The sequence below is a fragment of the Girardinichthys multiradiatus genome, chromosome 9, assembly GCF_021462225.1.
Source record: "Girardinichthys multiradiatus isolate DD_20200921_A chromosome 9, DD_fGirMul_XY1, whole genome shotgun sequence".
NCBI lineage: Eukaryota > Metazoa > Chordata > Actinopteri > Cyprinodontiformes > Goodeidae > Girardinichthys > Girardinichthys multiradiatus.
In genome coordinates, this window is record NC_061802.1 from 19,569,275 (window position 1) to 19,585,144 (window position 15,870).

At 38.0% G+C, this 15,870-nt stretch overlaps 1 protein-coding gene across 1 annotated transcript in view; it reads right to left on the reverse strand.

Annotated features, from left to right (window-relative positions):
• nr5a2 (nuclear receptor subfamily 5, group A, member 2) overlaps positions 1-15,267 on the reverse strand; it is a 77,861-nt gene extending 62,594 nt beyond the window's left edge. The window contains exons 1-3 of the mRNA XM_047374414.1: positions 14,579-15,267; positions 11,551-11,669; positions 7,920-8,061 (exon numbers count right to left, since the gene is read on the reverse strand). Of these exons, the coding sequence (XP_047230370.1) occupies positions 7,920-8,061; positions 11,551-11,669; positions 14,579-14,660 (343 nt within the window). The 5' untranslated portion in view covers positions 14,661-15,267. The remainder of the gene's footprint in view (positions 1-7,919; positions 8,062-11,550; positions 11,670-14,578) is intronic.
• Between the last annotated feature and the right edge of the window lie 603 nt (positions 15,268-15,870).

Genomic DNA, 15,870 nt, shown 5'->3' on the forward strand with positions numbered 1-15,870 from the left:
AAGAGGAAGACAAAGAGGAGAAGCACAGCTATGAGTTCACAATTATACAATACATATTCATTCTTGATAGCATTTATAAAGGACAAAGCCAATGTTCACATACATTCTTGTTAAAAAAACAAATAACGCACCTAGAATAATAAATCTATTCATCATACAACATGAAATTGCATCAAAGACTAGGAGCAAATACTTTATTGAGGGGTAAAGGTGCAAGAGTTTAGATTTTAATTGTTGTTTAACACTTTTCAGGAACAACATTATGATGGCACAAGAGGTAATGAAAATAACGCTGATTAGCTCGTGTTCATGGCATTTGTTGGTAGTTAGGTTATATTAGCCAGCAAGAGAACATTATTTCATTAAAGTTGATGTATTATAATCTGGAAAAAAAAAACAAGCATGAATATTTAAGCACATTTGGCAAGGGCCAAACTGGGGTGGCTGGAAGACCTGGTGGGAGCTTCTCCATAGTTTCATGGGGTGTTCCTGGTCTGCAGTGGTCCATTTTTCTAAAAACGTGCATCAATGACGAAATAGTGGTGAACCAGTGTCAGGACTCATGGGGAGTGAAGGCTGGCCTGTTTTGTCTGATCCAACACATGAATCAGTTGAGGCTGGTTCTGATTAATGGAGTCAGTGACTTCGACTGGTGGATTAAATGAAAGCTATTAAAATAAACCCCCATATATAAGAGCTTTAAGCTTGGACCCCTGTAGTATCTACATATGCTTCAGATTCTAATTTTGAAGAAAAAAAGGAAGAAGTCCTTGAGCTGCACTGTTGTGTTGACACAGGTGATAAAAAGAGTTCCTGTCGAACAAAACGTGATTACAAAAGCAGTGAAAAGCTCTCACCACTTTACCTACTTAGAAATAGAATTATTGACAAACTGACTGGCAAGATACAAATAATTTGAATGCACTGTAAGAATATTACAACTAACTTACCATTAGCTGCTAATGGCCCTAAAGTTGGTTTGTAATTCAGGCTATTTGACAGTTTGATCATTTAAACATCTCTTGTTAAAAATCTAAATTTAGACTTAGACTGAACAGTTGAGCTTGATCATTTAAACTGAACAGAGATTATTTAAAAAAAAACTGTTTTAGATTTATGAAACTTTTACTCTGTTTATGAAAGCAAAACAAATTGGGGATTCTAAGGTTTTTCAAAAATATTACTAGAATGTGTTCTTGTCACATTTACTTACACAATATCATACCAATATCATATACTTTTTCGTCTTCTGATGTCAAAGTCTCGTTGCATGCCAAATGGCCATTGGTACAAATATATAAAGTCCTGGAGGGGGTGGTGGTGGGGTGTGGGGTGTGTGGGGGAGTTTTCAAAGTTAGTTGTCTGTATGGCAAAGGTTTACCCATGACGACTGCACTATTTATCTGTTGAACGTTAAAGCTCACAGAGCTAAGTGATAGTAATGTTACTCATTGACCAAAATATTAAACTTGTATGAACCCAACAACAGAAGGATCATAGTACAACTGGTCTTTTTTTAGTAGGTAGGGGGTGGGGGTTTGACCTGCCTCTCAGAAGTTAGTTACTAGCATAAACTGACAAAAAAAAAATTCAACTTCTCTGATTATGCAATTCCTAAAAGCTTTTAAAATGTCTGTGTCAATTAGCAAGAACTTCTTTCTAGGACTAAAGGCCTGATCAGTCTGGGTTATTTTTTTCTGATGAAACAAACACACCCACGATGCTCCCCTGTCTCCCCCCACCCCTCATTGCAGGGATCCTGCGGTGAGGATCACAACGAGTGTGTGCAGTGGGTATTTCTAATGAACAAACTGGGCACACAGTGGATTGCAATGAGGTTTGTGTGTGATCTGGCTGACTGCTGCCATGGGGAAGCTGCTTTACTATCTCTCAGTTGGGGGGCACTGGTGTTAATTATTCATACTTAATTACGTCTTATTCTGACAAGGCTTCGCGGGGCCCAGCGTGCAAGAAGCCAACAGACGTCTGGGACTTAATGCACCAACAAAAAAGGAAAAATATGCACTTGACTTTTCACTTCTAATATTCAAAAATATTAGACCCAGAGCATGCTAAATCTGGAAAGGACTTCCATCTTTTTAAATGCATCAAAATGCAGACAAATATACCTTTAAGCACACATACATTTGACCTTCTCATACTCAAGGAGCAGTCACATACTGTGGCAAGAAATCTTGGGTCCACTCAAACTTCAGATGCCTTGACAGATGAATGAAAGAACAGAAGAGGGAAAGTGAAGTGGGGGTGTGGAGAAGGCGTGGAGCTGGATTTAAGTTCAGGGGCAAAAGATGGGCAGACGCATGTACAAAGACATATACGCATACCCACACACACATTCATGTATTACACACTAAGCTGCCTTGGGAGGGATTTTAATGACCTCTTTCACAAAATGTGCCTGTCACTGATCTGAACAAGTACCACCAAGAGGGCAGCCACACACACATACACACACTTATGTATAGATTGGACACACAAACGCAAAGTGGCTAACAGGGAAGACATCACACACTGCTCCCCATCAGAGAGGTGGTGCACGCCAGTCTACCACCTTGAAGAGGCTCGGTGGCTTAAACGCAGTGATTTACTCATACTCCAACAACCACTTACCTTGTAAGGAACATGCATCCTTACAACATCCACTCAACCAGACTCATGGGTGATCATAACCACTGAAAAATGTATCCCACTTCAAAAGAAATAAAGAAGAAATCGGGAGCCCTGTCAAATATATCCATTGTATATTATTGAAGGGCAACTTTAACTATTAATGATTCCCTACAACAGTGTAATTAATGAGCTGAGAAACTAATAGTTGGCCCTACTGGGAAAACAAAATTAGGCCCTGACTGCCTTTCTTGCCTGCCTCGGACCCAGGGACCGACAGCACATCATGAATACCAGAGTTAGTGGTGGTGGTAGACATAGACATGCATACTGACACACACACACACAGATGCACACATCTTTTGTCTCTAATTAAACAAGGTGATTTGCATTCATGTAACATGGATTAATTTGGAGGGGGAGGGCATGGGGGGGGGGGGGGGTTGCATGCATGTGTAAGGGGGCTAAGGGAAATATGCATGTTTGAATAAGGAGGAGCAATGATAATGGGTTGGACACTGCAACAATTTAGCTTCTAACAAGAAAGCTAACCCCTATTCATATGATCCTTTAACTCAACAGAAATGAGGACTATAAGGTTTTCAGTTTATCTAATATAAAGTTTCATGCATTAATGGCTTCAGTGGCATTGCATTTCCTTCCACGGTTGCATTGCTCTTTGCCAAGAAAATAATGTGTTTACGTTTGGTAGATTGTCTAAACACAGTCAAGATTCTCTGGGACCCTCAGTAAAGAAACCGAGACAAGCAGCAGAAATGATGAAAATGCCGGCAAAATTAAACAGGCTCCTTCCTAATAAACAAAACTACAAATATTAGGTTTTCATATCTTTACACGGTGTTGGCGTCTGTATCCTTCTGCTGGACTAAAGACCATTTCCATACACTCTGCGCTGTTGTATGACAGCACAAATGCAAAAACTTGGGTACACAAAATGTATGAATTTCCAATCTGAAGCAACTATTCCCATTACCCAAAATTGTCCAGTGTTCCCTGTATGCCTCAAACTTGTACAAACAAGCACAGATATGCACAGAAAATTCATTTTATAGCAACGCACCATTTCTGAGCACCCACCTACACATAGACAATAACAAAAGCTGAACACCTATCTTACACACAGCCCTCAGTGCTTATATCCTCTGATTTATGGTTGTTTAATATACAGGAATATTAAGCGTGAGTATGTGAGGATCCCTGTCGGGCGCCGGCATATTAATGGGTCCCACGGAGCCTTGCTGACACCCTGTTTGTCATGTCAGGGCCCCGGCCCTTGCTCCGGATGCGCCCTAGCCCATGCACACACATGAATACCTATGATACCTATGCATAAGTAATGGGACAGCTCCCTGGCTTTCCCACTGCAGATACTGAGAGGCTGATGGAAGACAAATCAGACCTGGAAAGATGGAGAGGAAATAAAAAGTGGAGAGAGTGGGGGAGAGATGCAGCAGGGAATATACAAATACTCAGCCAGTGCTGCTAATTTCAACTAAGTGGCTCTTCAGAGGTTTTCAATTTATAGTAATCAATCATTTAAAATTTGATGAATGATTAACTGCAAACAAGAAAAAAAAAACTATGTAAAAGGAGGAATGATGTCTCACCATTCCTGAAATAACAAATTTACGTAGGGATCAGAATATTAATGTTATGCTCTACCTTCAAAATGATACACTAGTGAAGGAAATATTAGGCAGCTCAGTGAAGCATATGATACAAGACAACTATTAGCAAGCAAAAAAGACAATCATGCCAGTGGGAGCTGTTCAAATATGGCACGCTTCACTGGCTGCAGTGAGTGATGTTCTAATGAATCAAATCTTGTTTTTTCAGTGGGACAATGCTGGCAGAAGATGCTGCACAGCATAGCAATAGTGTTTGCAGCTTGTGGGTGGAGTGGACTTTTTACTCAAAACCAGTCACATAAAAACCATCCTTTACTGTTTTATGCATATTTACAAAAAAAAATTTTAAGTTAAAAAATATAACAGCAATGTTCATCCTAGACTAACTTACTCTAATTTGGATACAAATGGTCTTGACCTTGTCTTGTAAAGGTACAACAATTTTTGTTTTTAATCCATTTAGGACAATCCAACTGGGATAACAGATTAATGTTCTGCCTATGTTAGTGGGATAGATGCACATTTACCAATTATTCAATTTTATAACACATGTAACTAATGCTAAGGCAACAACAATAAACCATAATGTAATATTGTCAGGCAATCACTTTTCTTAAACTGAAACACCACTTTCACCAAAATAATAACACACCTCAACGTGCAAAATTCTTTAAATCACCTCTTTCAAAACAACATAAATGGGACAGTTTATTAGCCCGAAAGCATGTACATCAGTTTTGTAAGGTTCGAACAAACGTCTCTTAAAGAAAACGAGGAACACTTCCAGACATGTTTCTAGCTGCCTAAATCTAAAAAATATCTCACTGAGCAATCTATTCAGATTTCAAGGTGGTATTAACATCAAAAGTGCAGAACTCAGAGTACCTTGTAAGGAGGAAGTCGGAACTATTTTTTCTTTCACCAGTTTCCATTTTTACAAAATAAATGTGCACACACATAATTTTCTATGAGATTTTATATCCGAACTATGAAAAATTGACCTTTTCTTTAATTTTAGTCTCACAAACATTCCAGTTGAATTCAAGTAGTATACAAATGTTTCCATTTCTAATTGGAATAGGCAATAGAAGCTCCTGAAGACTAAAACACAAAAGAACCATAAAGCCCTAGATTCATTAAGTCAATGTGCAATTTAGACACTTGGATGAGCTTCTGAGGGGTTGGATAGAGTGAACATTTTTAGACTAAATTAGTATAAACTTTCCTTGTCTAATTGGACAAATGCACACAATTGGGAATAAATTTCACAAAACTGTCAAGCAATCTCTATAAATTAGCTGAGTTAGCTTGTGCTCTCAGACCAAACTTCTCCCATCCTCGTATTTTAAAAATGTGTCTCAGGGATTAAACGCAATAGACCAATTTATGTTTATTTGTGTTTTCAATTCCATTTTGTTTATAAAAAAAAAGTTGAAATTAGTAAATTAGCTAAATTACCACACTGAAAAAAGTTGCAATTAGAAGAGCTCTGAAGACACATTTGGAAGGAGATTTGTACTGTCTCAGGCATTTCAACATGTTTTTTCATCTTCTTTCTAAAACTGAACATACTGCCTCACTGGTTGCCACAAATACTCAACCAATATAAACAAACACAAAAAGCCAAAAAGTGAACAGTAGACACAACAAAAACAAACTGAAAATAGGGCACTCAGAGCCAACTTTCAAGTTTTCTTTACATTTGATTTCTGGTTTATCTCCTGAATTTACATGTTTTTGAAGGCCACCATGCACTGGAACAAAGCACATGGCTGAGATCATTTTCTCTTTTTAGATTAAATGACAACTACTTCCTCCTGCCTGTGGCCATCTGAACAACTTTCCTGTTATGAATATATGTATGTGTTTAGAAGGCAGAGCTGTATGTGTTTGCCTGTACAGTCGTATGTGTGTGTCTGTGTGTGTGGTAAGGGGTGTCAGCTCTTCTGTGTGGGAGGTCTTTACTGGATATGGCAGGAGTCACCCACTAGAGCTTCTGGCACCTGACAGAGTGGTGCAGGGCCTCATCTTGCCCACGAGCGGAAAGTTACCGCAGGCAAAACAAATCAAACACAACCACCGCTTCCTAACCTTCCCCCACCCCGGGTAGCTTTCAAATGACTGTCCGGGACATTCTGCCCAAAGGCCATTTACAGTTAATAGCTGTTAATGAAACCACAGTGGCAGGTAAATAAAGAGACACCTCGAGATTTGAGTTTTGTCTTTCTTTGGTTTATTTTTTTCCTTTAATTTTTGCAGTTTTTTCCTTTATTTTCAATGTATATGTGAAAATATGTCTCTATGATCTTTTCACAAAAACAATTACACAGAATTTAGTTTTATTTAGGTGAAACTAGATGTAATTAGTGTCATTTCAAGAAAAAACTAATTATTCTCAAAGGTTTCTTACTATAATATTTTATCTTTCTCTTTACACTTACAGCAGCAACAAGACAACCCTCCCTGCCTCCAACTACCTTCGACCTGTTACCGTGTACCAAGAAATGACAATGGAGTTTATCAAATAAAAATAAAACTTTATCTTTTCAAAATAAATGACATTAGACCAAATACTGCTTTCTCAATCACTTCTTCTTTCTGTTGCAACTATTTCTCTCTGAGGACCAACTAAGAATTTTCATGCATTTACATGCAAAGCATCAACGTAAGAATAAATTGCCTTTGACTTTCAGGTAAATAGAAATAAAAAATGAATATGCATGCCTTCTATACTCAGTTGAGAATTCATGGAAGCTGCCTTTGTACTATTGGAGATGCACTGTGTAAGATTTTTTTAATATTATTGAAATGTGTTTACTATGAACACCAGAACAGACTGAATCTGATGTGAACTATTCATCAATCTCCTACAAATTTAAGACATTAAATGCTGACTTGTGGAAAGCTCTGACAATATATTTTTTTGTGTCCACATTTGACTGAATTGGACATGTTCGGTGATGTATTTTCGTCTTTTTATCTGTGTATTCTAAAATGTGGTGTTGCCCATAATATGTGTATGTGTAAAATATATTTTACCTCTTGTTATGAGATGATTGACTCTCAAAATGTTATTGGTCATCACTGCTCTTCTAAACATTAACAGTGAAAATCGCAGGAATTTGTCTGAAAACTAAATTATTCCAACTGTAATTAGTTTATATCAGTAATGTGCAGAAATGTTTTGATTTTGTTCTGTAATTATTTACTGTATGGATAAAAGGATGATTCCACCAGGACTGTAACTAATATAATCAGCAAAATATGCAATCAGATTTTACCTGTAATGGTTACATTAAAACTATATGCAGAATTAAGCTTTGACATCATGTATGTTTTGCAAAAGACACTATTTTGATTAATATTTTAACTACAATGTACTTCTTTTTGTGTTGCTATTTCTTCTGAAGATGTCATGCTGTTGTCCTTCTAAAGCAGCAGCTGCAACTCCATCCATCAAACATTCACCCACAGCACCTGCAGACACCGCTGACCAGGGTTTGTGCTATGACTTCCCACAACCACATGTACAAGGACAAAACAAATCTAAATAGAGACACCAAAATTCAGTGGAGAAGTTGCCTCTTTTACTCACTCTGCAATAAGCCAAAAAGCTGAATAGTGAAAAAAATGTCCTCGTACCTTCTAGTTTCATGCCGACAGTGAGGCACTTTTGGAAGCGGCAGTACGGGCAGCGCTTTCTCTGGGTCTTGTCAATCTGGCAGCTCTGGTTCTCTATACATGTGTAGCGCTTGTTGTTCTGGACGGTGCGCTTGAAGAAGCCCTGCAGAGAGAACCAATTAAGACGTCAACACTCTTGACCCCTGCGACGCGATGGTAATTGGCCCATTCACACTCCCAGACAGATGGAGAGGGACAGGCTTAATGAATACATACACACACAGGCACACACACACACACACATACACACACACAGACAGAGGGGAGTTTTTAAAGATATTCTCCAATTCATGTGATGCTTCACTTACAGTGTTTCTACAAGTTATTTCACGTTCATTTCTGGTTGGTCTTTCACACCGAATTCAGTCATGAAATACATTTTTTTTACACCATTACTGCAATTATTTGGATTTTAACAGAAGAGCAAGATATAAACTTCTGCTTAGCTGTTTTGGTTTGTTTTTCAATGTTACACTGCATGTTACAGTACATGATAAAATATTTTGGTTCTTACTTTCAATATTCTCCTTTCACACAAAAACTCCAGGAATTAAGTTTTTTATTTTTTATTTTCAGTGCTATACTTAATTATTGAACAATATAGGCACATGAGAGCAAAAACATCCAATAAATTATATACATAATTTAAAGTTTCGGGATTAGAGATTCATACATGGAATTTATTATTGGCAGCAGCAGGGAAAATCAAACAGAGGAAAGTGGTATTAACGTATTCTAGATCCATAACCTAGGAGGAGAATCCTTAAACCTGCTCTTTAAAATTAAATAAAAAAAGAACATGCTGCTGTCAATATCTCACCAAACACATATTTAATTGACAATCTGCATTGCCTGATGTGACCAAACTTAGAAAAAATGACAAAGTTTTGGCTTCTGGAACATAGACTCCCTAGATTAAAATTTGTGCTTTGGAGATACTTTAACTTCAGTATTCACATATGAGCACCCAACTTGATTCCAACACGCTATTTGTGAGTTAAGTGTGCAACATCTGAAAACTGCTCTTTTGAAATTGAGAGCAATCCAAGACTTAAGTCAATGTTGTTTTCTTGCATTATAGATATAAACAGCTTTTACTGCATTTGCACTGCAATGCTTCAGATTTAAACAAAGAAAAATATTTATTACAATTTTATTGTAGTATTTGGGCAGCACTGCTCAATTTTGTGTGCAGTGAATGAGTCTGGCCATATGTTTCTGACCCATAAGCTATCTATATTTTAGGATTCAGAGGTTATTCTCTCGCTGTTCTCTCAACTAAAATTTCTCGACAAAAACTTAAAAAAGAGCTCATGCAGCCCAGCTTCTTTTTAATATTGCAGCAGGTTTGATATGCTAACATATTTACCTTACTGAGGAGATGTGAATGAACTGACATGATCTCTGCACCTGAATGATTGCTTATGTGTGTGTCTATGGGCACATTTGATGCCTGCAAATGCAACTTGGTCAATCTTTTAGCATGTGCATCATATCTGTTTGTTCTGTAGCATATCAAGCTGTAACAGTCTGAAACTGGTGAGGAGTAGGCCATATTTATAATTGTGCAACACAAGACTGAAAGAATATATGGGAAAATGGTGAGGTTAGCTGAAAATAAAGGTGGATCGTGACTAAGACTTGTCAAAAAAAGTTAAAAGCGATCAAATCTAACCTTTGCTTTTTACACTGATTAACCTGGAAGTAGCTTCCAGTAAAATAAAGATGGATCGAACTGCCTGCATGGATGCTGGCATATATTTAATGTCAGAATGAACCTGTAATGTGTCAACAGACTGATTTATCAGCCCAGCCCAGATGACCATACAAAATGCTACATTTTAAAGATAATCAATGACAGGCTTCGGGTAATTATCAATATCATTAATGTTTCAACAAGGATATACAACATTCTATAAAACACCTCTTCATCTGCATCCAGAACACACATACACATACACACATACACAAAACATCAGAATGTTTAAAGTCAACTGGGAAACACGCGGATTGGCAGCGCCGAGGCTGAGGAGCAACAGACATGCCACTGACGTCTCCCTTCAAGCAAATGTTCAGCATCTCAAGGTCAAAATACGGGATCAAATCTATAACATCTGCTTTGAATAATGACCACATAGGCAAGAAATGTGCACTGCAGCATCAGTACTGCGAGCTGCAATTTTACGCTGAAGTGTTAATGTGGAGACAATTGTCTTGGTTTAATTTTGCACTGACAGCTTTACTAAACAGGAAAAACTAAATAAACCCTGATTTGCTCTGTGTTGAGGAAGAGAAACACAAATAAGTTGTTGATATAGTTCATGTTGAACAGTCCAGTGCCTTGTATTTTCTTCCCGTCTTAACATGTAGCTCAGGAAAAACGGATGAGCTCTTAATGAAGCTGTGATAAGAATTTTAGATGGTGAGACATAAGCTTGTTCAAACAGCAACATCACTGGACTACATTTTGCCTCAAGTGTTGCAACCTCCCACATGTTTTGTGGACTGTGCCATTTCAGATTTTGATATGAGTGACATGGCTCACTGCCCAGGGTGCCATTGTGTTCAGAGAGAGCATGAAATATTGGAAAAACAAAAAAGGTATTTGTCAGTTGCACTCCAAATTACTTTTCTTTTGCGAATTTGCATGTCAGCGTACAGCCAGCTAAGTTGTGTAGAGTATAAGCACTGTAGGAAAACACACTGATTGGACATTGGAGCTGGTCTATTCCGCACTACATTCAAGACTGGTTTTATTGCTTTTGAGGAATGTGGACAGTACTTGGTAATCTTTAGTTCAAACTACAAAATATTTTTGGCTGGTAAAACTCAAGTTGAGCTATTCTACACTGGACAGAGAAATAATGTTGTAATTGTTTGAAACATTTGCTTTGTGTGAACTTCTATCTATCTGTCTGTCTGTCTGTCTGTCTGTCTGTCTGTCTGTCTGTCTGTCTGTCTGTCTGTCTGTCTGTCTATCTGTCTGTCTGTCTGTCTATCTATCTATCTATCTATCTATCTATCTATCTATCTATCTATCTATCTATCTATCTATCTGTCTATCTATCTATGTCAGTGGTAGCAAATATGGCTGAAAAACAGCAACTGAGTGTGGGAAAAATATCTTGAATTGCTTCTTTCCTTCTATTGCACAGAAAGGTTCAAGAAAGAGTTTTTCCTTCCCAATTTTGGTGAGGAAGGGAAATTTTGTTCTTCTGTTACACTTTTTAGGGGAAAGAATGCAAATGTACAGCATCTAAAAAATTATTTAACAGCATAAAAAAAAACTTTAACAGAAGTTTATGTTTGCAATGAAATAAATTATAAACATTAAAAAATAAATTTGACTATAAACATTGACAGTGTGGCTTAGATGCTAAACAGCCTACATCACACAGAGCACATGACAATTTAATGCTGACAAGACTTGATATAATGCTGCTAAACAGTTTTAAACAACTTGAACCTTCCTAACAAAAACTGTATTAAACTGTTTTAGCCATGACAAACGGAAACATATAAACACATAATTATATTTTAGGTCACAGCACAAAAAAACGACAAACATTTTGTCATCTTGAGGAGCACCAACCTTGCAACTTTCGCAGGTCAGGAGTCCATAGTGATACCCGGAAACCTTGTCTCCGCAAACGGGACACATCTCGTCCAGGTCTTCGTCATAGGAGTAGTCCATCATTTTTAACTGGGAGGCTGCAGAGGACACACGGACACACATACGCAGAGTGAAGTCTATTTCAGTGCTGAGCGCTCTCTTTCCCCAAAAGCCCGCTCTCACCAATCAAGGTAAACCGCGGAGGGACTCCGCGTCGCAACTGAATGAGATTTTGTGATTCCCCTTCAGAAGCTTTAAATCTTAGAGGCAGACACTATGAAGGGTCGAATTTGGAGTGTGTGGAGAGGGACGCAACCATTTCTTCCTCTTACTGCTGTCTCTTCTTGCAGCCCAAAAACAAAAAAGGAAGAAAGTGCATAAAAGTCAGCCTCATAAATATGCATGCGTCTAAGTCGTGAAATCGCTGGGGTAAATAGGGAGATATTAGACTTGAGGATTGGATGAGAAAATGTTACCGCCCACAGACACATGAAAATACACAGAGAAGTCCTTATCTTTGCGGGCGATTAGAAAGAAGAAAAAAAAAACATCTAAAACCAACATTTCTTTTTTTTTCTAAGAATCAGCACTAACGCCAAAGGCCAGTTCATGTAGATTTATTTCTGCTTTAAAGTTGTGCAAAAGTAGCAGCTGCATTTTGTATGTTTTCTAACAAGTTATTAAATGCAAATTTATTTTGGTTTCAGAAAAATAAAAGTCATTATTGTGAATCTGGAAAGGACAAAATTTGGCAACGGGTGCGCGTAAAATGTCCCAATTATATTTTCACAAATCTCGCTCATAAAAGACTAGACTATGTCAAACGATTTTTTTAAGTGGACCTATTTTTATCGTTGCTTTGATTTACGTAAGGTTTAGAAATACTTGCAAGTAGTGTTTGCCCATGAGCAAACAACCAGGCAGACATTTACAACAGTTACAAAAGCATTTTATGGCACTTATCATAAAAAAGCAAAGCAGCCAAGATCAAACAGGAAAACCTCGGTGGATGCGGCTGTAAAAGTGGAAATATTTTGTCAGCCACACACGCCTTTTCCGTGGCCTTCACACAAACACACACACACGCACACACACGCACATATTCCTGCTACATCCACTTCATTTGCTCGCTGAGACCCGTTAATTAGACATGATTTGTAGTTTGTTATCGCGCTGCCCTGCTGGGATCCGCGCTGAATATTCGAGTTGAAGCAACAAGTTCCACCAGACTGCGGGCTTTTTTCTCTATCTTTTCACAGACACTCAAAGCAAAAATAATCTCTGAACGCGAGTTAGTTAGTACATTAAATAGTATATACATATGTTTTTTTTTTTTTTTTTGTCTTTGTTTTTTTTTTTTGCTTTAAAGCACACAAAAGAAATGGTTTTGCAGGTTCCCTTTCCAGGGAAGCGGTTGCAGTTATGCTCTTTATTAAACTCGTGAAACAGAACATGTTTAATAGTTAAACCTTCACGCTGCCAATAAGATAAAACTATTTTAGGTTTAACCAAAGTGTGAGTTGCTGAGAATAAATAATTTAAATGAAGGTGAAAACAGCGTTTGTTAAAAAACAAAAATTATCTCCCTGCTGCAAAGTTAAATGGGTGTATTATAAATAAGTTTTGAAAAGTCACTTGCGTATATATCCCCAAATCTTATATTATCATTAAAAAAAATAATAATAACAACAAGAAATCATTATTGGACGAATTACATTTTCAGTCACATTTTTCGGCTACTTTTTTTCTAGTTTTCCGCAAAATCAGATAATAACCTCTCTAAGTAACCACTTCTTCTGTGAGTCTTATCAGTGTGCCATTAAACCAAAAGCGGGTTAATTGATTGCCCGCTTATATTGCTGTGGAATGACTTGTGGAATAAGCAGGCATTCAGGTGTTTATCTTTGACTATGAGTCAGTCTTTTTATTTTAATGTTCGCTGCTGTAAGTCTATTCAGCTTTGCAGGAAGATCAAGAAAAAAAAAAAGTAGTCCCGAGGGGAATATGCATAATTATGTCCATTCCGAAAAACGTGTAAGAATCAAACACGGTTTATGAAACTAGACCCTTTATTCTGCTTTTCAAATGTGAAAATTATTGCGGCGTTTTCATAAATTTTTTTAATGAAAAGACTATTTTAAAATCTACAGCAAATATAAAATCCAGCGACGTTCGAATTTGTGTTACCTTTCCATTTTAGCTTTATATTATTTTTGGAAAAGATGGTCACTCTGAAGTGAAGCCAACGTGAGACTACATAATTAAAAGCATCGTTTCTGACACGTTCAAGGGCAAAATAAAATTATATATATATATATATATTTATATATATATATATATATATATATATATATATTTCGGGTCATTTAGGATTTAATATGTGTCATTCCAAGGTCATACTACCAAATCAGACTGTTATTCTTCGCAGTTTCAACTTGTTTTAAGGGGGGTAGTAATCTGTTATCTAAATATATTTTCTTTACAAACGAAACAATCATCTGGACAATTTTGTAGCGTATAAAGATGAAGACATGTTTGGTTTTGAAACCTCAGAAATAAATACAAGATAAATACTTAAGTAAGGTTTAATTTCCTCCTTTCAGTTTTTGATTGTTTGGTTAATTGACAGCTGGTTAATAATTGTTCACCGGCCAAACGTAAATAAGTGCGTTGAAATTTGCATCTGTATATACATAAAAGATAGAAAGATGCGAAATTTTTGAAATAAATAGTACGTTTATGGAAACCCATTTCAGTAAAACTATAACAATGATCCGCTTAGTAAATATACTTAACAAATAAACACTTTTATGGCACAACTTTGATCAAAGTGCACTTTTGCTTTTAGCTGGTGTCACCTGTATAAAAGTAACGGAAACGAACTTAAACCAAAGTTTTTATGCTGGCGCGCTGAGAACTTCAGCCCGATGCGCTGCGCAGAAGTGGTCAACTCATTATTGAGCACTCGAGCAGCTACACGGACAATCGGTGGAATGGCGAGTCTTACCTTGCACGTTTCTTGGCAGGTGCCCCTGTTCCCCATACGATCGAGTGAGTCCCAAAGATTCAGTCTCGACTTTAGGCAGCATGTCAGCGCTCCCTGCCTGAGCTGGAGACCGCGCACCGCTCGGCGGGACACCTGGATGTGTGAGGCAAACACACCTCGAAATGTCCCGAAAGTCCTATTTTTTTTCTCGAGTTCTGTTTCTTACTTTCTGTTTCTCTCGCGCTTTCTCTTTCTCTCTCTGTGTCTTCCAAATTATTGGACCATGCTATGAGGATAAAGCTTGATCCAAGACGAGTCGGACATTCTCTAAACGTGATCGGGTCGCGTATATATCAGGATCCCTATCCGACGTGACTCAACTTCACTCCATGTAATTTTACTAACTGCGCCTGAGAGAAATATCTACAATAACACTTCCCCTTTTTACTATTTAACGAGGGACTGTTGCTGTTAAGCTAGTATTCTCTACTAAATGCGCAACGTCCGGACGGAAAGACGACGGCAAGTTTCCCTTTATCTCTTCCAGAAGTCTTTAAAGCACATCACCAATTAACACGAGACTGTCAGCGTAAATGTAGCAGACAAGCGTGCGCCGGCGGGGCCGCCCTCCCCATGCATAAAGTCGGCTCCGGTGTCTTGGTCGGACTGTCTGGAGATGTGGAGACCTGTCCTCTTCCTCCTCCTGCTCCACCTCCTCCTCGCGGCTTTGTTTACGCCGGTCTCTCCAATCCGTGGCGCATGCGGTCATCTGACATCATGTCTCCTCTGTCCAATCAGGCAAGGAGACCGGAAAGCATTGCCTCAAAACTCGTAGTTTCAACGCTCTGCAATCTCAGCTATTTAATCCCGTTAATGATGGACTTTACAAAGCTGTAAGGAGGGGTTGGATGGATGGGTGGGTGAGTTGGGTGGTGGTGGTGGAGGCAAGGAAAAAAAAAAAAGTGATGCAACTGCAACCTCCCCATTAGCGCACGGAGTACAGAGTCAGAGTGAAAGGTATGTGAACTGGAACGCGCAAAACAGGCCGAGAAAAGCGCAAGCGTTCATATGTTTCTGCACGTTTATACGCATGTATTCAACTGCGTATTCAACTGCTAATCGGCGTGTATCTGCTGTCTGTGTTCTGCGTAATTATTTGGAAATCAATTTTACAATGGTGTCCTAATTATACGCAGCAAAGAAAGCAGAATTTAAATTGCAGCAACATTATTTAATCTTTGTTTATTATTTGGATTTGTTTGCGAAAATTTGCAGGAAAAAATATGTGCCCTGAGGTTTGAAATGGCCTTTAC